This window comes from Prionailurus bengalensis, chromosome B1 (genome assembly GCF_016509475.1).
Source record: "Prionailurus bengalensis isolate Pbe53 chromosome B1, Fcat_Pben_1.1_paternal_pri, whole genome shotgun sequence".
NCBI classification, from domain to species: Eukaryota; Metazoa; Chordata; class Mammalia; order Carnivora; family Felidae; genus Prionailurus; species Prionailurus bengalensis.
This window is the reverse complement of record NC_057344.1, coordinates 114,666,249-114,690,684: the sequence shown is the minus strand read 5'-3', so window position 1 is coordinate 114,690,684 and position 24,436 is coordinate 114,666,249. Positions and strand designations below refer to the sequence as shown.

Here is a 24,436-nt window from a genome sequence, read left to right as displayed (position 1 = left end):
AGGTGGGATTGAACTCGTCCTCAGAATGGCGGGGTGGGTCTGTGAGAATTGACAGAAGTTCAATATTCCCCTTGACTACTTATATTAAAAGAACTGCCAAAAGAACAGAGATTGCCTCTGTCTTGTTCACCACAATTTCACAGCCTTATTGCTGTGCCTTGTACATAGGAGCTAAATAAATACTTGAGGTATTGACTTACACTGTGTTCATACGAATTAATGAACAAATAGTAGGGTGACCTTCATTTCAATAGATTAATTTTGCCCCACCTCCCAAACGATTCTCATGACCTCTAGTTTGAAATGCAAAAACTCATCTGTCTTTTTTCGAATTTCCTTTCCTCCTTTCTTCCCTTACTTAACTCTTGTCACTTGTTATTATTTCTCTTCTTACCCAGCCATTTTTTTTCCCAGTCTCTGTGCCATTGTTTACTCCATCCCTTTCTTTTTCCTCTCCAAGGATTTGATTTCCTTTGATACAGTGGATTCACAGCAGCATCCTCGCCATTTGTTTCCCTGCCTCTTCTCCCATCTTAACTACAGGTGATAGAATTGCCTTTTTTTTTCTTTCTAATACCCTTTCACCATCTCATTTTCCATGTGAAGAACCATTTGTTCACCATTTACCATTTAGGTAAGTGCAAAGACTCACCTCTCTTCCCTAAGACCTATTTTCATATTCAGTTTCATACTCTCACTGCGACAGGGTTCACTGCCGTTTAGCTGTCTAGTGTTTGCAATTTTTTGACAACATAAGCTAAATCCATGTAAGCCATCTTCAGCTTTAGGAAGATGATCAGAAGAACTCCCTGAAGAATAGACATTTTCCCTTTTTACCACCAGTCTACAAAATAAAACCTCATTAATCTGGAAGTCCTTACTAAACAATGAGTGATACCAAAGAAGCAGAATGGAGCCTCTCACTCTCTAAGGAAGAGATTTGCAGTGAAATATACTGTGAATAAGATGATGTGGGAATGTTCAACCTATGCAGAACACTCTACTGACATAAACATTTGCACATGAATAACAAGTTACCAATTATAATTCTGTCCAAATACTTTGGTGAACTTTAAAGGATGTGCAATCTCTCAACTCAAACATTGGCAGCTCTTTTTTTGGAAGTTGGTTATTTGGAAATCTGATTGTATCTTCCCACAGGAATCCTAATAAAATATGGTTTATTTTCTCAGCTCAATTCCCAAAAGCCTATTGCTAATGCACACACACACACACACACACACACACAAATTCTTATTGTACAATAGAAATAGGATTAGTAATAATGTCTTAATGGAAAATCCACTGTAAGTTGGGATTTGGGATTTTAGAAATGTACCTCTCATAATGCTATCCAGTTAGAATGGGGTATGAATTTTCAGTGGAGTAGGTAGCCCAGCTAAGAGTCATCCCCTGGGTGACACAGTTATGACTCAGAATGGGTCAGAAACCCATTGGATTTGAGGACTAGTTAAGGGAATTTGCTTGGAGGTATCTTGTTTAGGTAGCAAACTTTCTTCTCCTTAACTAGTTGCAAAAGGAGATGGGGAGAGAAAGTAAAGAAAAAGTTGTGTGATGTTTATGCTGTTCCCTTTACCCACAGTTAACAATATGTGCTAAGAAGAAGCCACAGAGATAAGGGAGGAGCAGAATTAGCAAGGAAAGAATGTAGGCACATTAGTTGTATTGAAACATAGATATAAAAAATAAGTTATGGAGAATTTTAGCTCATCCATCTTAAAAAATAAGGGAAATTAAGTAGATATTTCAAGAAAAAATGATTATCATTTTAAGTCACAAAAGATGAAGGGAAGAAAAGAGAAGACATATTCCAAATTATTGTTTTAATGTTTATTTATTTTTGAGATAAAGAGTGGGGGAGGGGCAGAGAGAGAGGCAGACAAAGGATCAGAAGTAGGCCCTGTGTTGGTGGCAGAGGGCCCGATGCGGGGCTCGAACTCATGAACCATGAGATTATGACCTGAGCCGAAGTCAGGCACTTATCTGACTGAGCCACCCAGGCGCCCCATACCCCAAATTATAAGCTCCTGTACACATTGTATATACCGTGTGCGAATATTATTTTTAGTGAGCCAAAAAAACAGAACAGGAACATTTCAAGAGAAATCTGATCAATTAAAGAAACCTTTCAACCACTTAAAAACCCATTAAAAAATTTCCTAATTTAGATTTTAAATGTACATTGCTTGCTTACTCACTGTATGTACATTATAGATATGTATTAAACAGATTTAGTGCATAGTTTATATAAATTTACTCAAGGAAAAAGTGAAATCATGGCAAGATGGTAATGTAAGATATAATTGTATAAAATACTGTAACTGTACTGCACATATTGATAATCCCATTTACTACATCATTTTTAAGTGTTCATATTTTTAGATAGATAAAATTTGTTCTTGGACGTAAAAGCCTATTTAATTTCTACTTTTTGCAGAAGAAATTTCCCAAGAGTAGATTAGAGGCTGGGAAAGTAATACATTACAATAAGTAATAGGGAAAATAAAAATACAGATGGAAAGGAGCCAGTGTATAAAAATACACCTATAATTTATAAAAATCTCAGAGCAAATTAAATAATCATTAAGCACTAAATGAAAAACTTCATTAAGAGTTGTTTAATTTAAAATCTAAAATTGGAAGTTTCTTTTGAAAATTGTTATGATAGGGGCTCCTGGGTGGCTCAGTCGGTTAAGCGGCCGACTTCAGCTCAGGTCACGATCTCGCGGTCTGTGAGTTCGAGCCCCGCGTCGGGGCTCTGGGCTGATGGCTCAGAGCCTGGAGCCTGCTTCCGATTCTGTGTCTCCCTCTCTCTCTGCCCCTCCCCCGTTAATGCTCTGTCTCGCTCTGTCTCAAAAATAAATAAAAAACGTTAAAAAAAATTAAAAAAAAAAAGAAATAAAATTGTTATGATAAAGAGTAGAGTTAAGAGGTAAGTCAAACTTGTCCTTGGGGACATAGCAACAAAACTCTTTGCCTATTTTTTGTGCCATGGAAAGACAATGTGAGCTATTTCCTGGCTTTGCATTTCCCCTCATACCTATTCTTCCTAAATCTGTGGCTTTCCTTTTGCTGTGACAAGAGGGAGACATTTTGAACAAAATGATCATGTGATTTGAGCGTCCACTGAAGGAAAACTGATAGTCAAGATGAAAGAAAACCAGAACAGGTCACCATTTAAAAATGCCAGGGCACCTGGGTGGCTCAGTCGATTTGAGTGTCCGACTTCAGCTCAGGTCATGATCTCAAAGTCTGTGAGTTCTAGCCCCATGTGGAGCTCTGTGCTGACAACTCAGAGTCTGGAGCCTGCTTCAGATTCTGTGTCTCCCTCTCTCTCTGCCCCTTCCCCACTCGCACTCTCTCTCTCTCTCTCTCTCTCTCTTTAAAAAAAAAAAAAAATTAAAAAAATGCCAATTCTATCTTCCTTGAAAGTTTCCAGAATTTTCAAGTACAGGCAGTTAGATAGACCTTACTTTTTTAAGTGCTGTGATATATTTTCAAATCTTGAGTATACCTGAGTGGCTCAGTCGGTTAAGCATCCAACTTGATTTCAAGCAGGTAACAATCTCAAGGTGGTGGGATCAAGCCCCACCCATGTCAGGCTCCAGGCTCAGCTTAGAGTCTGCTTAAGATTCTCTCTCTCTCCCTCTGCCCCTCTTCCCCACTCACACACTCTCTCTCTCTTTCTCTCTCTCAAAAAATCTTGGTTACAGTGATACATGATGTTCTCCCCATTCTTGGCTTCCTGCGCTGGTTTACCATCTTCTGTTCATTAACTGTGGCTGCACACTAAAGATTTATTATGATCATGTTCTTCTTCTGATAGCCATTTTCTTTAACATGAACTAATATGCTTTCAATGCTGTCTTTTTGTCCAATTATCCAAGTCCTCACACCTGTGTCTGAATTTTCCCCTTTTTGTTTTGTCTATAGGACTCCTTCACTTGTAGCAACTCTGTTGTAGCAGATGTCAGTGCCAACCTTCACCACTGCCTTTCTCAAAGGCAGTGTAAGGATACAGGACTCACATGTCCCTACGGCTTCCTGCATTCCTCTAGCAGCTGGAGCGTGCTGGACCTTCTGAGACAGGCCAGAAGAGCCAGGGAGTTAACACTCAGCCATGATTCTCAACAGTGAAGGAAGGGAAATTAGTGGATAAATCCATCAATTTCCTGACCTTTCAGTGGGCAATTCTGAGGCAAGCTCTACAGTCTCCCACAGCATCCTCAGCAATACATCTGTTTTCTGGTCGTCTTGCCACTCCTGTGTCATTTCCCCCACTTATTCACAATGCTTCCTGGGATTGTCTCCTACATAAATTACTTATACCCAAATCCTTATCTAAAAGACAGCTTTAGGTTAGGTAGAAGTGATCCGTGCTAAGAAAGAGGTCCTGTTAATACTTAAAATGTGTTAAAGATTATAATAACCTCAAAACCAGCACTCCAATTTATTTTATTCTGTTACCTTGCCTTTTAGTCTTCTCTTGAGAGCTGAGTGCTACAGGGGTATAAGGTTTTTACAGACACACTTGACTTCTGCCCCCAGTTTTTTATGGTGTCACTCCAGGTGAGTCATGTATCTCTTCTGATTCTGTGTGAGTGTGTGTGTATATATGTGTATATATACATATATATGTATGTACGTATGTGTGTGCATATAACACACACACACACACACACACACACACACACACACACAAGTAAAATAGTACTTTCCAGGGATGTTGTAGCATTAAATAAAATAAAGCATGCAAAGTACCTTTTACTTTGTCTTCATCCCATTATAATGTAGTAGTTTCAAATTTAGGAAATAAGCTACAACTTTCTTTCATGGGTTTTTTTTCCCTCCAATAATTGAGCTAACTTAGAAAATAAGAGTGAAAATCACAAATAATGAGAGTATTCTCTGATAGGAACATAAATTAACTACATGGCAAAGTTTTTCTCATGAAGATATTACAGAATGGACTGCTCTACTAAAGTACGTGGAGTTTTTTGTTTGCTTTGTTAGACATTCCTTATACACGGAGCTCATAAAAACTATAAATAATATTCTCATGGTCTATTATGACAACTAGCCCACAATACACAATTTGGATATTGAATAACAGAGCTGTCAGGAAAATTGTTTGTGTACAAAACAATCTAAGGCAGAAATAGCATTTGGTATATCAAAGGGAAAGAGTCGTAAGAGGAACTCAATAAATAGCTATGTTATGTATGGGTATTATGGTGTTAAAGGTAAAACATTAATAATGGCATTCCCTTCTCGAAAGCTTCCTGCACACCACAATCAGTATTAATATCAAGTTTATTGTTTTTTTACTGATTCTTCATTTCTGACAATTCCCGTCTTTTGTACTTTTATCTCCCTACACATTCCTCCCCTTCCTAAAATTTCCTCATTTTCTCCAATATGATTTATAGCTCAAAAGATTTTCTGTTGACTGCATGCACATTTAAATATAAATCATGTCTTCAGCCGTTGGTTTATATTGAAAATGTAGATCGAATTCAATATCTGTGTGTAATGAATCAAAAGTAGCTGCTATGATCACAGTCTAAATAATCAGAGTCTGTGTGGATTTACAGCAACATTATTAGTACATGATTAATCAGTACCTAACGCAAACCAGTTCATACCCGACGTTTACTAAGTCATTTTATCTTACATTAAAGTCCTGTGGCACTGTTTCAGATCAGTTAAGAGTTTTGCTTTGTATGATAGTACATTGTTAAATTTGCCATCTGGTCCAACAGCTGATGTGGCTCACACAACCCTGGAGAGGCCCCAGAGCTTTACTCCTGGGAAATATTTGGTCTACTGCGTGGTGTCATGATTACTGGTTCATAGCTTTTTTTAATAGCCTTTGAAATGAATTGCAGAAAAATCTCCACACTGAGGAAATCCTAAATTGAAATTAATTTCTTAGGAAAGAATTCACTTACCTGAGGACCAGGTTGGCCCTGAAATCGAAAAGAAAAAAAAGAAAAAAAGAAGGCAATTACAAAATTGTTTTTAAAGAGAATAACTTCACAACCAAAACTTAAACTAGTTCCGAAAATCTTTTCCAAATATTTTAATACCTAACTGCTGACGAATTTTACTTTGTGGTTTTAAAAAATCATACTATATCTTAATATTTTTATTGTATGCTATTTATCTAAAATCTTGCTATTATGGTCTATGTTAATTGAAAAATTACTTAAGAGTTTTAGTATGCTCTAGAAAATTGGAGAAAAAGAAGGTAAAAGATGAGCTACATTATCATAATGAATGTGGTACTTGAGGGGAAGGCTTCTAGCCCAGACTATTACTATGAGCTACAGGTTCAAAGAGCACAGTGACAAGAAAAAAAGAGGCAGATATTTTTAGAATTCCCTGAGTCTTTGGATTTCTCATTGTTTCAATAATGCTTTAAGTCAATTTTAAAAATAAACACCTATCTTTTACTCTGTATAATCCAACCTAAGGGCATTATAAAAGAATATGAGAGGTCTTAGGCTCAATTAAAGTGCGTCATAACTCCTCACTCAGTCAATAGATCATGTAACCACGGGACAATCTAATTCAGTTTGAATATCACTTTCTTGTTGTTTAAGCTGAAAAAAATTTCAAAGCAGCATGACTGTAAATCCTTCTCAAGAAAAATCACCTGTGAATAAAAGTATTGATTATACCTCACCTTCTTAAAATCTCTAATTGGGTTTCATGTAAGATGGGATGAAAGAAAAAGTACACATAGAGTTAGAGAATCTTTAAAAACAAATTAATAAGGTACAATTTCATTGTGCCAGCTGTATGTCACTGGGTATCAATACAGAAAAGCATGGAACTAATAACAAATTTCAGAGAACACTCTCCCTTTCTCTCCTTCTTTCTCTCTTACCCTCTTTCTCTCTCATCCCCTCTCCAGGCTTGGAATTTCTCTAGGCACTTGTTTGCTAACTGGAGATATAACAGATGACTTTCAAGATCTTTGTCTGAAAACGGGGTTAGCCAGGTTTTATCTAATCAAACCAGGGAAGAGAACTAAACCAGTTACAGTGGATGCTACTCACCCACTCCTGTACCCTAGTGGTGGAGAGGGAAAAAAGAATAACATTCATTTATTCCTTTCTGAGTACCAGGCACTTTTGGATATGCTATTCCATTTATTCCTTATAACTGTGCTGCATTTTACAAATGAAGAAACTGAGGCTCATGGAAATAAGCTAACAGTCGCACAGGCTATAGATGGAAAAGCCAGAATTTAAACCCAAATCTGATTCCAATGTCCATGCATTTTCCACCAGGTCATTCTGCCTTCCAGCAAAGTTTAAACTCTCATTTGTATACAAACTTGCTCAGATCAACAGTGGTATCAGAATATTCTTCAAGTGAGTGGATGCTCTAAACCTCTCAACAACTCCTGCACTACAAGGCATGTGTGAATCTCTGCTTCTAGATACAGACCTAGGACCAGCAGGAACCCAGCCTGTTAACTAATACTTGTACATAAACCAAGTCAACCACAGTTCGCGAGGGTAGTAGGCAACCCTAAAATCAGATCTACACATGGGGAACCTACAAAGGCAGGGCTCTCCACCTACATGTAGATCTTCCCAGATTCATGTAATGGATGAAATTACAATATGTGCTCACTCTCACCTGCACTCTGCCTCTCTGGATGCTTTAAGCTTCTGACCTTTCTGAAGTTTTCAACTAATGCAAACTCAGAAATGTGAACATGCATCCTTTAAAGAACTTCAGAATACATTACATCTTCTACATTTTTTTCCTGAAAACTAAAAGGTAAGATTGTCTAAAATCAGAAACGATTTTTTCAAAAGAGTAACGTTTAGCATCATTGCTGAGATTGTTTGTTTCCTATGATTGTTCTACAGATGACAGACTTTTCCTGTCTATTTTTAAAATGTGGCATTTCTGCCATTACACAGAACAAATGATTTTAATGCAATGTATGCATACATTTATATATTACTATATACAAATATTCATTGTGTTCTGGATTTTATGTTAGTGGTAGTGAAAAAAAATAAATGACAGTAAAATTTAACAGTGGACTTTGGGGCAGCTGGGTGGTTCAGTCAGTTAAGCGTCTAACTTGATTTCAGCTCAGGTCATGATCTCACTGTGGGATGAAACCCCACATTGGGCTCTGCACTGTCAGCATGGAGCTTGCTTGGGATTCTCTCTCTCCTCTCTTTCTGTCCCTCCTCACCACTCTCGCTTGCTCGCGTGCTCTCTCTCTCAAAAAATAAATAAGTAAACATTTTTTAAAAAGTTGACTTTTACAAAAGCATTGAAAATTATATAGTACCAGGAAACTCAGACGACTCTAATGTATGATAATAAATTTCAAATGCCTATGGCGTGCATGTGTGCATACGTGTATGTGTGTGTGAAAAAGAGGGATGGAAGTGGGTTGGTAGACAGGCTTCCCCGAAAATGATGCATATAAAATGGCAAGTTTGATAACTCTCCCTAAGACATGGATTACACAGTGCAAACCTTACAAATGTTACACAAGATTCCAGGAGGAGCCAAGATGGCGGAACAGCATGGAAGTCTTTTGTGTGTCTCGCATCTGTGAAATACAGCCAGACCAACACTAACCATCCTGCACACCTAGAAAATTGATTAGAGGATTAACACAACAATCTGCACAACCTGAACCACAGAATTCAGCAAGTACGCGGCATGGAGAGGTGAACTTGGGGAGCGAGAAGGAGCAGGAAGGGAGGTATTTTTGGGAGCAGAGAGAGGATGGAGACTGGGGGGGTGGAGAATATGGGAAAAGCACCCCTCCCCAAAAGCTGTTGGAGAGAAAGTGGAATATTGGAAACAACCGCAGGGACTAAACTAAAAAGGGAGAAAGGAGAAAGGAGAGGGTTTAAATTCCATTAAGACTGTAAACAAGGGGCGCACAAAGTCTGCAGCTCCACAGCTTGATACCTGGCATTGCTCTGGTGGGAAGGGCAAATCCCTAGGAGCAAAGTGGGGTCCGGGAGGTTCTCGGGCCACACAGGGAAAAGAGGTTCCACTGCTGGAAGGACATTTAGTAGAGACTGTTGAAGCCACCTGGTCCCAGCAGACCCCAGAAAGCAGCCACATTCGTTGGTACTGGCACAAGGTCATTAAGGGTGAAGCCTGGTGCCAGATGTGTGTTGTAATTTTCCACAATCCCTGAAAAGCTGCTGCTACACTATCTCGCGAACTTTTTCTGGGGCAGGCTGGTACCTGGCCACAGTTTCAGGGCACTGGTAGCAGCAGGGTCCAGCAAGCGTTCCTGGGTACAGCCCACATTCGGCCATTGCTCATTTGGCCATTGCTCTGTGAGACCCTCCCACAGAGGGGTGGAACGGGTCAAAACCGAGTCCATCAAAAGTAAGGGGTTGGGGAAAACAGCCACATCTGAGACAAAACTCAGTAGAGAGGTACTGCCTGGGGCCTGGTCACGGAGAGTGAAAAGGCGGGGAGTGGACGAAAGCTGAAGACAGAGGATGGGTGCATGACTGCTGATCCAGGAGAACAGACTGGGTAGTTGGGTGGCGCCATTTTCATCACTCCCGTGCACGCACATATGCACCTACTAGCACCACAACACTCCACCCCAGTAGGCTAGCAGCGCCATCTAGTGGAGAGCCGAGCCCCGCCCAACTGGGCCAACTTCACTCTTCAAGAACACAAATCTCACCGCCTGCTTAGTTTATGGACTATAAAGTGCTACATAGTCTGACGTCTAGGGAAAAATGAAGTAGTTTCGGTTGTACTTCAATCTGTTAGCAGGTCCATCTATTCAATTTTCTTTCCTTTTTTTTCTCTTTTACACTTCTTTTCTTTTTCTTGAATACAGAAAGAGAAAACATTCATTTTTATTTTCAATTTTTATTAAAAATATTTTTCTTTAATTTTTATTACTATATTTTTTACTTTTGTGTAAATTTTTTCAAATTCTATTTTACTTCCATCATTTTATTTTAGTCTACTTCAGTATATTCACCTTTTCAAATTTTCAAATGATTTCCTCTTCTTTTTCTTTTTCTCTCTTTTTCATTTGTTTTCTTTTTCTTGAATGCAGAAAGAGAAACACTTCACTTTTACTTTCAATTTATATTAAAAAATTTTTCCTTAATTTTTTTACTATATTTTTTGCTTTTATGTAATTTTTTTCAAATTCTATTTTACTTCCATCATTTTATTTTAGTCTACTACAGTGTATTCACTTTTTCGAATTTTCAAACGATTTCCTTTTTTCCTTGTTTTAATGTTTTTCTCTTTTTCGTTTCTTTTGTTTTTCTTGAATACAAAGAAAAAATTCACTTTTATTTTTAATTTTTATTAAAAATATCTTTCTTTAATTTTTTCTACTATAGTCTTTACTTTTTTTCTACTATATTCTTTACTTTTGTGTGTATTTTTTCAAATTCTATTTTACCCCAATCATCTCATTTTAGTCTACTTCAGTGTATTCATTTTTTCAAATTCTCAAACAATTTCCTTTTTCTTCTTTTTCCTCCCCACCTTTTTTTCCCTCTAATCTTTCAAACCACTTTTAACACCCAGACCAAAACACACTGAGGATCTAGCATCATCTGTTTGATTTGTGTGTGTGTGTGTGTGTGTGTTTAATTTTTAATTTTAATATTTAATTTCAATTTTTCTACCTCATTAATTCCTTTTCTCCCTTCAAAATAACAAAATGAGGGAATTCACCCCAAAAGAAAGAGCATGAAGAAACGACAGCCAGAGATTTAACCAACACAGATACAAGCAATATGTCTGAACCAGAATTTAGAATCACGATAATAAGAATACTAGCTGGAGTCGAAAATAGATTAGAATCCCTTTCTGCAGAGATAAAAGAAGTGAAAAATAACCAGAATGAAGTTAAAAATGCTATAACTGAGCTGCAATCACAGATGGATGCACCAGCGGCAAGGATGGACAAGGCAGAACAGAGAATCAGTGATATAGAGGACAAACTCATAGAGAATTATTAAGCAGAAAAAAAGAGGGAGATTAAGGCAAAAGAGCACGATTTAAGAATTAGAGAAATCAGTGACTCATTTAAAAGGAACAACATCAGGGGCGCCTGGGTGGCGCAGTCGGTTGGGCGTCCGACTTCAGCCAGGTCACGATCTCTCCGTCCGGGAGTTCGAGCCCCGCGTCGGGCTCTGGGCTGATGGCTCAGAGCCTGGAGCCTGTTTCTGATTCTGTGTCTCCCTCTCTCTCTGCCCCTCCCCCGTTCATGCTCTGTCTCTCTCTGTCCCAAAAATAAAAAAAAAAATTAAAAAAAAAAAAAAAAAAAAAAAAGGAACAACATCAGAATCATAGGGGTCCCAGAAGAGGAAGAGAGAGATACAGGGGTAGAAGGGTTATGTGAGCAAATCATAGCGGAAAAATTTCCTAACCTAGGGAAAGACACAGACATCAAAATCCAGGAAGCACAGAGGACCCCCCGTTAGATTCAACAAAAACCAACCATGAACAAGGCATATCACAGCCAAATTCACAAAATACTCAGGCAAGGAGAGAATCATGAAAGCAGCAAGGGAAAAAAAGTCCCTAACCTACAAGGGAAGACAGATCAGGTTTGCAGCAGACCTATCCACAGAAACTTGGCAGGCCAGAAAGGAGTGACAGGATATATTCAGTGTGCTGAATCAGAAAAATATTCAGCCAAGAATTCTTTATCCAGCAAGGCTGTCATTCAAAATAGAAGGAGAGATAAAAAGTTTCCCAGACAAACAAAAATTAAAGGAGTTTTTGACCACTAAACCAGCCCTGCAAGAAATTTTAAGAGGGACTCTCTGAGGGGAGAAAAGATGAAAAAAATATATATGTATATAGAAATAAATAAATATGAAAAGCAACAAAGATTAGAAAGGACGCGAGAACACCACCAGAAACTCCAACTCTACAAGCATCATAATGGCAATAAAGTCATATCTTTCAGTACTCACTCGAAATGTCAATGGACTCAATGCTCCAATCAAAAGACATAGGGTAACAGGATGGATAAGAAAGCAAGATCCATCTATATGCTGATTACAAGAGACCCACTTTAGACCTAAAGACCTTCAGACTGAAAATAAGGGGATGGAGAACCATCTATCATGCTAACAGTCAACAAAAGAAAGCTGGAGTAGCCATACTTATATCAATCTAGACTTTAAATTAAGACTGTATCAATAGATGCAGAAGGGCATTATATCATAATCAAGGGGTCTATCCACCAAGAAGACCTAACAATTGTAAACATTTATGAGTCAAATGTGAAAGCACCCAAATATATAAATCAATTAGTCACAAACATAAAGAAACTCATCGAGTCTCATCGAGTAGGAGACTTCAACACCCCACTGACAACAATGGACAGATCATCTAATCAAAAAATCAACAAGGAAACTTGGCTTAAAATGATGCACTGTACCAGATGGACTTAACAGACATATTCAGAACATTTCATCCTAAAGCAGCAGAATATATATTCTTCTCCAGTGCACATGGAATGGTCTCCAGAATAGACCACATACTCGGACACAAATCAGCCCTATGTAAGTACAAAAAGATTGAGATCATACCGTGCATATTTTCAGACCACAATGCTATGAAACTCGAAATCCACCACAAGAAAAAATTTGGAAAGGTAACAAATACTTAGAGACTTAAGAACAGCCTACTAAAGAATGAATGGGCTAACCAAGAAGTTAAAGAGGAAATTAAAAAGTATATGGAAGTCAATGAAAATGATAACACCACAACCCAAAACCTCTGGGATGCAGCAAAGGCGGTCATAAGAGGAAAGTATATAGCAATCCAGGCCTTCCTAAAGAAGGAAGAAAGGTTGTATCTCAGATACACAACCTAACCTTACGCCTTAAGAAGCTGGAAAAAGAACAGGAAATAAAACCCAAAACCAGCAGAAGACAGGAAATAATAAAGATTAGAGCAGAAATTAATGCTATTGAAACCAAAAAACAAGTAGAACAGATCAATGAAACCAGAAGCTGATTCTATGAAAGAATTAACACAATTGATAAACCACTAGCCAGTTTGATCAAAAAAGGAAAGGACCCAACTAAATAAAATCAAGAAGGAAAGAGGAGTGATCACAACCAACACAGCAGAAATACAAACAATAATAAGAGAATATAATGAGCAATTATATGCCAATAAAATGGGCAATCTGGAAGAAACGGACAAATTCCTAGAAACATAGACACTACCAAAACTGAAACAGGAAGAAAGAGAAAATTTGAACAGACCCATAACCAGTAAGGAAATCAAATTAGTAATCAAAAATCTGCCAAAAAACAAGAGTCCAGGGCCAGATGGTTTTCCGGGGGAATTCTACCAAACATTTAAGGAAGAGTTAACACCTATTCTCTTGAAACTGTTCCAAAAAAATAGAAATGGAAGGAAAACTTCCAGACTCTTTCTATGAAGCCAGCATTACCTTGATTCCAAAACCAGACAGACACCCCACTAAAAAGGAGAACTACAGACCAATTTCCCTGATGAACATGGATGCAAACATCCTCAAGAAGATATTAGCCAACCAGCTCCAAAAACATTAAAAAAATTATTCACCATGACCAAGTGGGATTTATACCTGGGATGCAGGGCTGGTTCAATATGCGCAAAACAATTAACATGATTCATCACATCAGTAAAAGAAAGGACAAGAACCATATGATCCTCTCAATAGATGCAGAGAAAGCATTTGACAAAATACAGCATCCTTTCTTGATAAAAACCCTCATGAAAGTAGTGATAGAAGGAGCATACCTCAAGATCATAAAAGCCATATATGAACGACCCAACGCTAATATCATCCTCAATGGGGAAAACCTGAGAGCTTTCCCCCTAAGGTCAGGAACAAGACAGGGATGTCCATTCTTGTCACTGTTATTCAACATAGTATTGGAAGTCTTAGCCTAGGCAATCAGACAACACAAAGAAATAAAAGGCATCCAAATCAGCCAGGAGGAGGTCAAACTTTCACTCTTCACGGATGACATGATACTCTATATGAAAAACCCTAAAGATTCCACCAAAAAACTGCTAGAATTGATTCATGAATTAGCAAAGTTGCAGGATATAAAATCAATGCACAGAAATTGGTTGCATTCCTATACACCAAGAATGAAGCAACAGAAAGAGAAATCAAGGAATCGATCCCATTTACAGTTGCACAAAAAACCATAAAATACCAAGGAATAAATCTAACCAAAGAGGTGAAAAATCTATACACTGAAAATTATAGAAAGTTGATGAAAGAAATTGAAGAAGACACAAAGAACTGAAAAAAGATTCCATGCTCCTGGATAGGAAGAACAAATATTGTTAAAATGTCGATACTACCCAAAGCAATCTACATATTCAACACGATCCCTATCAAAGTAACACCAGGATTCTTCACAGAGCTAGTACAAATAACCCTAAAATTTGTATGGAACCAGAAAAGACCCTGAATAGCCAAAACAATCTTGAAAAAGAAAACCAAAGCAGGAGGCATCACAATCCCAGACTTCAAGCTATACTACAAAGCTGTAATCATCAAGACAGTATGGTACTGGCACAAGAACAGACACTCAGATCAATGGAACAGAATAGAGAACCCAGAAATGGACCCACAAACATATGGCCAACTAATCTTTGACAAAGCAGGAAAGAATATCCAACAGAATAAAGACAGTCTCTTTAGCAAGTGGTGCTGGGAAAACTGGACAGCGACATGCAGAAGAATGAACCTGGACCACTTTCTTACACCATACACAAAAATAAACTCAAAATGGATGAAAGACCTCAATGTAAGACAGGAAGCCATCAAAATCCTCGAGGAGAAAGCAGGCAAAAACCTCTTTGATCTTGCCTGCAGCAACTTCTTACTCAACACGTCTCTGGAGGCAAGGGAAACAAAAGCAAAAACGAACTACTGGGACTTCATCAAGATACAAAGCTTCTGCACAGTGAAGGAAACAATCAGCAAAACTAAAAGGCAATTGACAGAATGGGAGAAGATATCTGCAAACATATCAGATAAAGGGTTAGTATCCAAAATCTATAAAGAACTTATCAAACTCAACACCCAAAAAACAAAGAGTCCAGTGAAGAAATGGGCAAAAGACATGAATAGACACTTCTCCAAGGAAGACATGCAGATGGCCAGCCAACACATGAAAAAATGCTCAATATCACTCATCATCAGAGAAATACAAATCAAAACCACAATGAGTACCACCTGACACCTGTCAGAATGGCTAACATTAACAACTCAGGCAACAACAGATGTTGGTGAGGATGCGGAGAAAGAGGATCTCTTTTTTATTGTTGGTGGGAATGCAAGCTGGAGCAGCCACTCTGGAAAACAGTATGGAGGTTCCTCAAAAAACTAAAAATAGAACTACCCTAAGACCCGGCATTGAACTACTAGGCATTTATCCACGGGATGCAGGTGTGCTGTTTCAAAGGGACACAGGCACCCCCATGTTTATAGCAGCACTATCAACAACAGCCAAAGTATGGAAAGAGCTCAAATGTCCATCGATGGATGAATGGATAAAGAAGATGTGGTGTATATATATATATATATATATACACACACACACACTTGTATACATATACATGTATATATGTTTGTGTGTGTATACACACACACACACACACACACACACACACAATGGAGTATTACTTGGCAGTCAAAAAGAATGAAATCTTGACATTGGCAACTACGTAGTTGGAACTGGAGGGTATTATACTAAGTGAAATTAGTCAGTCATAGAAAGACAAAAATCATATGACTTCACTCATATGAGGACTTTAAGAGACAAAACAGATTAACATAAGGGAAGGAAAACAAAAATAATATAAAAACAGGGAGGGGGACAAAACAGAAGAGACTCATAAATATGGAGAACAAACTGAGGATTACTGGAGGGGTTGTGGAAGGGGGTTGGGCTAAATGGGTAAGGAGCACTAAGGAATCTACTTCTGAAATCATTGTTGCACTATACGCTAACTAATTTGGATGTAAATTTAAAAAAATAAAAAATTAAATTAAAAAAAAGATTCCTGGGCTGCCTACATCAAATCTTCTCAGTCAGTATGATGTAACAAATATTCCCTAGAAGACACCTAGAATACCTGTAAGGAGACAGTCCAGTAGCTGGAGTCTTGTAGTCATTACGATAGAACTATCTGAATAAATGAGGAAAGTGATCAGAGGGCAGGTTTCAGTAGGCATGGCAGTGCCAGCTTCCCCCATGGGAGTGCACAGCATGAAAAGACATTGGACAAGAGCTCAAAAGTGAAGAGCATCTCAGAAACTCCCTGGTGATTGAGGACACTGGGCATGAACACTTTATAGACAGATCACCAAAAGAAACATCTCAGAATTTCTTTAAGTTGCTTTTGAGTAGTTCATTGAGAAATCCAAGTATTTGCATTCATTTGCAGGGATTTTTCTAGTCTATTCTAATTTACGAGTAGTGAACATTATTAGAAATCAACTGTGAAAGTTTTTTTCGGTTTTCTAAAATACACTCTCAACGAATAGTTGTAAATTGTGACTAAGGCTCACAAAATAGTTGAATTTTTAAAAATGGAATTCCGGAAAAGGACTTTTTTCCCAAGTTGAATTTTTAAAAATGGAATTCCGGAAAAGGAACTTTTTTCCCAAGCAAATCGCCAAACTGTTTATAGAAATAAAAACTCAAATCTAGTATAATCAAGAGCCATTCCAAGGGTTAAATCACAGAAATACTAAAGTTTGAAAAATTGAAGTAAAGGTGGAGAATGCTGAGTGCTGTGAGTCACTGATTTACTGTATGTCAACAGCTCAATGCAATGCCCTCCAGACAGCTAAGGCACCAGCGTGAAGAAAAAGAAACAGCAGGAGGAGTGACTTTAAAAAGTGGTAATCAGAACAGCATGGTGAAAAACAATCAGCCAGTAGCTGAAGCTTGACAGAAAAGTGTTCAAAGCAAGTTGAAAGTTTTGTGAGGCAAGTAAACCACAATGGAGCATGATAAATGAGATGACGTATCACTCGACTATGTATTGTTACTTTAGGCAATTAAAGAGCAATATTAACCATTCTTAGTTAGGCTGTTATCACAATTACAGCTGCCAAAAAGTGCTAACATCCTTCTCTAAATCGACAAAGTCATTTAGATTTCTCACTGAGGCAATTAGTTTCACTACATGATATTTTTTTATGGATAGTAAATCTGTGTCATTCCTTTTCAGATGGGAAAAAAATGCCATTTTCCCATTAACACTAGCACAGATAAGCACACAAGTTTGCACTTTTAAACTACAATCTTACTTTTGAAATAGTAATTGGAATAACAGACCCACATACATCACAGACTCACATACATCTTTACTGTGATACATTTTGAAATGAAAACTTGAGGGAATATAGTATGGTTCATGCAACTTTAAAAGGTGCTACATCTGCTTCAAGGTAATTAGAAAGAAATTACTTCAATAACTTATAAATTCATCCTTTTTTTTTAAATTTTTTTTTCAACGTTTATTTATTTTTGGGACAGAGAGAGACAGAGCATGAATGGGGGAGGGGCAGAGAGAGAGGGAGACACAGAATCGGAAACAGGCTCCAGGCTCCGAGCCATCAGCCCAGAGCCCGACGCGGGGCTCGAACTCACGGACCGCGAGATCGTGACCTGGCTGAAGTCGGACGCTTAACTGACTGTGCCACCCAGGCGCCCCTATAAATTCATCCTTAACCGTCTCAAGCTTGCTACCACGTTTAGTACCCTCAGATTCAGATTCATTTCATTCTCTTGAATTGAAAGAAAATACTTAAAAATAATAACTTCTTTGTGTTGCATTTTGGAACACTTACTGTCTAAAAAAGATTATTGGAAGGTGATTACTATAATTCATGATCTCTTGAAAAGTCTCAAATCCACACATTCAGATGTCAAGTTTATTTTTCTTTTCAGGGGAAAATAGTATGTAAAGTAGGCATCCAGGTAAAGCTGTAGAATGACATCATAGGAACTCTGAGTAGCAGCAGGATTGTCCTGATGGCAGGAGTTTTTAAGGAACAGAAGATGGTCCTAGCATGGTGCCTTCTCAATGGGATTCCTTAAACCAATGCAGTTTGACCTATAGTCTGTGCCACTAAGTGGAACAGATACATTCGACATCTGCAGTACCAGGAACAGGAATCTCACTGTTGAAACTTTTCACATTTCATCCCCAGTATCTCGTTGCCCAAGTTATAAGGTGCTTCAGAAATAATTGTTAGATTACTAGAAGGTGAGAATATTTTGACTAGTCCAAAGATGGTTTACAATATCCTTAAAGAATCGTTAGTAAGCCTACTATTCTTACACTACAGGATTCTATTTTCAAAATGTACCTTCCCAAAAGAGTTTTCTTGGCTTCTGTTCATTGCAGAATAAACACATCTTGCCAAAGAACAAGTCCTTCCCCTCAATGGAATCTTATTCAGATAACAGAGATGGAACCAAGACAGAAGCCTATGGGGGCTTCAGAGGAGGATTTACATACCTACACACACGCCACTGAACAAAAGGCATGAGAATTCTACCCTGAAGAAAAATCACTCCCTGGTTAGATTAAGCCTCCATATCCAATCAATGTGAGACTGTTATATCAAATTACTTTGTGAATTATAAAATGCTATACAAATGTAGTATGGCAATTTATAGCAGCTTATAAAACCAATACCAACAATTCATTCTAATTCAAATTTAGACAAAAAGTGTCTCTTAATTTAAAAAACAAATTAACATGCAAATGATACACTACCGAGAAAAGCAATTGAAGAAATAAAGCATTATGGGTTATGTGTATTAATTTAAAAATGACTTTGCAAAGACTGCATCATCTCTCAACATCTATAAGCTGTTCATGCTTCCGGGGACTTACACGCTTGACTGAAATAAATATTATTCATAATTTATATTGCCTGTTGTGCTACCCTATAGGATAGATATTAATAATTCTTACCTTAGCCACAGTCACATAATACTACTTAGATAACAGTATTTCAATTTAAGGTTTTCTTTTCAAAATTACTTAATCCCTGGTGGTTTTAATTCTGGGAAAGAAAAGCCATATTCCACTCCAGAGGGGAAAAAAATAGCTACAGGCTCTAGCCTGGTGGGTATATCTTTTCTAAAATTTGAGATAAAGAAAGAGTGAGAGCAAACATAGAGACGGTCTTGTTGGGTTCGATGTACTGAAGAAAACAAAAATTGATTCAAAATGGAAGATTTCTTCCATTTTCTTTTCTTTCTCAAGAGTAAACGTTCATAATAAGAACACAGAAAAGTAAAGAGTTTTATCATGTGCATTTTTTGTCATTAAAAGTTTCACATACTAAATATAAGTAAGATAAAGACTCTCTATATTAATTTACAACATTGAAACTTATTGGATGCCTATCATTCTACTGAGGTTGATTCAAATTTTTGCTTACATCTTTTGATATAAATATTTGACTATATCACTGATTATTTCCTTATAATACAACACTGAAAACACAGTGTTACTCCAATTATGAACTTCATATGTTTTATTTATTTATTTTGTGGAACATAAAATACAGATTATACATTTTCTAGGCTATAGTTTTATATGTGTATACATATGTATTCATACAGATATATATTTGTAAATCTATCTCTATGAAGAGAATAAAGAAGGAAACAAAGAAGGAAAATAAGAGAAAGAAAGGGAGGGAGGGAAGGAGGGAGAAGAGAGGTGTGAGGAAGAAGAGAGGAAAACGTATACAAAATGGCAATTATCCCTGGGTGGTGGACTTATGGGTAATTATTTCCATCTTTAGAGTTTTCTGTACTTCTCAAAATTTTACTACTACAATGTCTTGATTATAAAAGTATTTGTCACATGATACAAATTCACTGTAGAAAAATCTTAAACAGAATTTTAACTAAGTTGTTAAATTTTTTACATACTAAATTCATTCATTCAAAGGTCTAGGCCAGAGATTTTGAATTCCATTTTCCAACTTCTCCCAATTCAGTGTGTTTTTAATCACTTGGACGGATGTTGTGAAACAAAATTATCTTTCAAAATTCAATAAGGAAAGATTTTGAATTCACTTTCAGGGTGTGTCCCACATCACTTTTAGTAGACTAGGAATAGAGAAAGGGGCAGGAAAGTTCCAGAGTCAAGCACTCAATGATAGGAAGTTGGCTCCACATAGCACAGGGATCCTTACTAGGCTGAGTTTGTCAGAACCTTTGCTATTTGGCAAACCAAAATATTTGGGTTTGAGGATTTAGCTGTGTCATTTCATGGATTCATTTAAAGAAGATATGCTTTAGGCTATAAATGTGTATTAAACTCCTAAAACATAATACTTATCCAAATCTTTTCACCAACTGGCATGGAATCAGGAAGGGCTATCGGGGTGTAAATAAATGACAAGTTTTACAAACATTTTAGTAGGACACAGTAAACATATAGAACACATGTGAGGAGAGACACCTGCACAGCTTCATAGTTTTAAAAATACATGCTTTTTAAAGAATGCAAAGGCAATTTTTACTTCCTTGACAATTTTTATTACATTGCATATAACGAATAACTTGGTTTCTGCCATGTTTATTGACATTTTTAAAAGTGTGCTATTTTGATTGTTCCAGATAAATACTGGAAGCCAATTTATAAACATCTCTCAGGCTTATTATATTTATATAAGTGCCCAATTCCAATTTTCTAAAAATTGTGCAAAGGTGCACTTGACAGTGCGCTCAATAGCTGTATGTCCTAGATGTTTTGCGTTAACAAATCAGTGCTACAGAGTCAATTAATTCATAATGTACGACTCACATAATACTTATTGCTCTGGGGAGAAAGAACCCTAAAAATGAAAACCTATTTTAAAACTGGGGAGAAGAAGTTTTGCAAATTGAGAAGCTTATGTGCTTTAGGATCCAAGATGTTTGGGACCGCATCATAATAACTACCACTTACTGACTATCATAAGACACCAAGAGCTTTATAAATGACACCCCTGTTACAATAAGCCTGCGAATTAGGAGTCATTTCCATCATTTTATAGTTGAACAAACCAAGTCTCAGAGAGGTTAGTAGCATCCCCCAGAGTCACACAGCTTCTAAAAGGGGAAGCTGGAATATGAACATGGGTCTGACTTGCTCTCACTTGCATCATACTGGTGGCTGAAGCTATGGGTTTGGAAGAGATTACCCAGGGGAAGCAAGAGGCACTGATTCTTAACCCTCTTTTGAAGTGAATAAAAGTTTTTGTTGCTCTAGTTAGAAATATCCACACATGAAACACTTAAAATTTTACACACACACACATACACACACACACACACACACACATACACACACACACACACACATTTAAGTCCATTCATCAATTCTCTAGTGAGTCATTCACCCCAGGAGAAGAGAAATATACCTCTGGGTAGAGAAAGAGAAACATTTCAAGAACAAGAGAGGATGAGTGTCCCAGAAAGGAAATAGGAAAAGAATTAAAACCGGCAACAAGCTAGAGTTACAGAAGTCAAGCTTTGAGAGAATTTCAAAAAGAGAAAGTAAATGAGGACCACAAAGAGTGTATGGCATTTAACCAATAGGAAGTCAGAATCTTTACTGCAACTGGTTGAGGAGTGAGGTGAAGAAATTAAGACAAGAATAAGCCCCTCAGGGGGCGCCTGGGTGGCTCAGTCGGTTGAGCTTCCGACTTCAGCTCAGGTCATGATCTCACAGTCTGTGAGTTCGAGCCCCACGTCAGGCTCTGGGCTGACAGCTGGGATCCTGGAGCCTGCTTTGGATTCTGTGTCTCCCTCTCTCTCTGACCCTCCTCTGTCTCTCTCTGTCTCAAAAATAATAAAAACATTAAAAAAAAAAGAATAAGCTCCTCAGAGAGCAAGCAGGTGTTATCTGAAGTGCCAAGTATAATAGGTTGTTAATGGCTGCCTGGAATAATGGGTTACAAGAAGGTTCTGGGATTGGGAAAGAGTGCTGGGATTAACCAGCAAAGGGCAAAAAAGCAGAAAGTATGTGTATCAACTATTTGCCAACCTGCATAGAGAATTCTTTTGAATAATTGTGTGTGAAGGGAAGGGAAAATAGGATAGTAGCTAAAAGGAACACTGGGCTGAGGAAAAGTTTTTTTTCTTTTTTTTCATAGTAAAAATGAGAACGATTTTAAAATGTTTACAAACTGACAGAAAACTTAGCTAAGAGAAAAGAAGCAGCTTGTAAAACAAAACAAATATGGTGTCAGAGAATAAGGGTCAGGAGATGGGGTGTCACTTTGAGAAGAGGAGAAAGAAAGTGAGGACAAAGATGCATTTGGATGTACAGAAGCAGAAAATGGAGGTATTCTGTGCTCTAAATCTCAAGGGATTCTGAAGAAGTTTGCCGGGTATGTGATGGGTGTGGGAAGAGTAAGGCTGATTATTCATTCATTCAGCTAATATTGCTTAAGCATCTCCAGTGTGCCAGGCATCCTTTGGGTACTAGGAATATAGCAAACAAAACAAAGTCCCTACTATCATTCTTATTGGGGGAGATAGATTGTAAGAGAACGTTTATAAATAATGTGGCAGGTGGTGATAACAGCAAAGAAGAAAAATATATGAGGATAAGGAGGCTAAGAGAGCGATTCAGTGGGAGGGTGCCACTTTATATGGTGGTCACAGAAGGGACTGTCCAAACAGAGGAAAGGCGGGGGAGGGGAAGGAACAGCAAGTGGAGGGCCTGTAAGGTGGAAATAAAGTGTAACTGACAATGCACCTGGACTAGAGGGAAAAATGGAAAAGGGGTAAGGAGTGAAGTCATAGAGGTGGAAGGGACAGATTGCATCCAATTTTATAAGTCATGATAAGAAGTTGGCTTTTAACCGAAATGAGCTAGAAAACTGCAGGGAGAAGGTTTTGCACAAAGAAATCATATAATGTGAATTATATTTGAAAAGGATCATGTTCATCGTGGGAAAAGGGCTATAAGAGGGCAAAGGTGTCAACACAAAGAGAAGCTAGGAGGCTTTTGTAATGATCCAAGTGCAAGACAAATGATGGGATGGGCCAGAGGGTAGTTAGTGGTGAAGGAGGTAAGAAGTGGTCAGGTTTAGCATATATTATGAAGAAAGCGGTGCCAGATTTGCAGAGAGATGAGTAGAGGAGTGTGTGAGAAAAAAGAGGAATCAGAAATGACTCCAGGGTTTGACTGGGGCACCCAAAGGAGTAGAGGTGCCATTTCCTGATGAGGTCTTGAAGACTGTGAGAGGAGCACCTTTGAAGAGTAGAGGCGGACGAACTGGTTTTAGACATGTGAAGTCTCAGGTGTCTGTGAAACACCCATGTAGAGATGTTGAGTAGAAAGTTGGATACATGAGACCAGAGTTCAGAGGGGAAGTCTGGGTAGAGATATAAATCTGAGAGCTTTGGAGATACAGATAAAATTATATGAGATCACCTACTGAGTAAATATAAATAAGGAAGGAAAACAGCCCCCCCCCCCCAAAATGAGCCTTTGAGCATTCCAACAGGTACTGGCTATGAAGAAGAGAAAGAACTAGCAAGAATGAGAAGAGGCCAGTGAGGTAGGAGAAGTGCCTTGAGAAGTTATATCAAGCAAGGGGATAGGCAGGGAAGGTGCTTCAAGAAGAAGAGAGCAATCAACTCTGTTGAATACAGTCCAGTGAAATTCACACTGAACCCTGACTACTAAATTTGTCATGGTGAAGGTAATCAGTGATCCTGACAAAAATGTTTCCAGCAGAGTGGTAGAGATGAGTGCCTGGTTAGATTCAATAGAGAATGAGAAAACAGATTTGGTAACTGTGAACAACTCTTTCTATGAGTTTTGCTGTGAAAGGCAGAGGGAGTTAACAAATGCAAGAGTGTCTGGGGAAAGGTCTGAGGTCAAAGAAGTTGTTGTTTAAGATGTAAGATAAGGCTTAGGGGCACCTGGGTGGCTCAGGTGGTTAAGCACCTGACTCTTGATTTCGGTTCAGGTCAAACTCTCACAGTTTGTGAGTTTGAGCCCCACATTAGGCTCCCCGCTGACCAGGCAAAGCCTGCTTGGGATTCTTTCTCTGTCTCTCTCTCTCTCTCTCAAAATGAATAAATAAAATTTTAAAAATTAAAAAAGAAAAGATGGAAGGTATGGCTTCATTTTATGCCAATAGAATTATCCAGTAAGGAGAAAAAATCACTGATACAGGAGGGAGGTAATTCCAAGAACAATGCCTTGAAGAAGGCAGAGGGATTAGCTCAACTGCACAAGTGAAGGGACAGTTGATCCCTTGTAACAGGAGGAAAGGATGGTGCAGATGCGAACAAATTATCAGATCTGGTGGTGGGAGTATATACAAGTTATATTCTGATTGCTTCTA

General features: G+C 38.0%; 1 protein-coding gene across 15 annotated transcripts in view; it reads right to left on the bottom strand.

The window, feature by feature from the left end:
* The window catches only part of COL25A1 (collagen type XXV alpha 1 chain), a 469,374-nt gene that overhangs the window by 173,692 nt on the left and 271,246 nt on the right, over positions 1–24,436 (bottom strand). For 13 of the 15 annotated variants that reach the window (XM_043570811.1, XM_043570764.1, XM_043570744.1 and 10 more), the window contains exon 5: positions 5,973–5,990. The exons of the other annotated variants lie outside the window; for them this stretch is intronic. In XM_043570811.1, the coding sequence (XP_043426746.1) occupies positions 5,973–5,990 (18 nt within the window). The remainder of the gene's footprint in view (positions 1–5,972; positions 5,991–24,436) is intronic. 15 annotated transcript variants of the gene reach the window in all.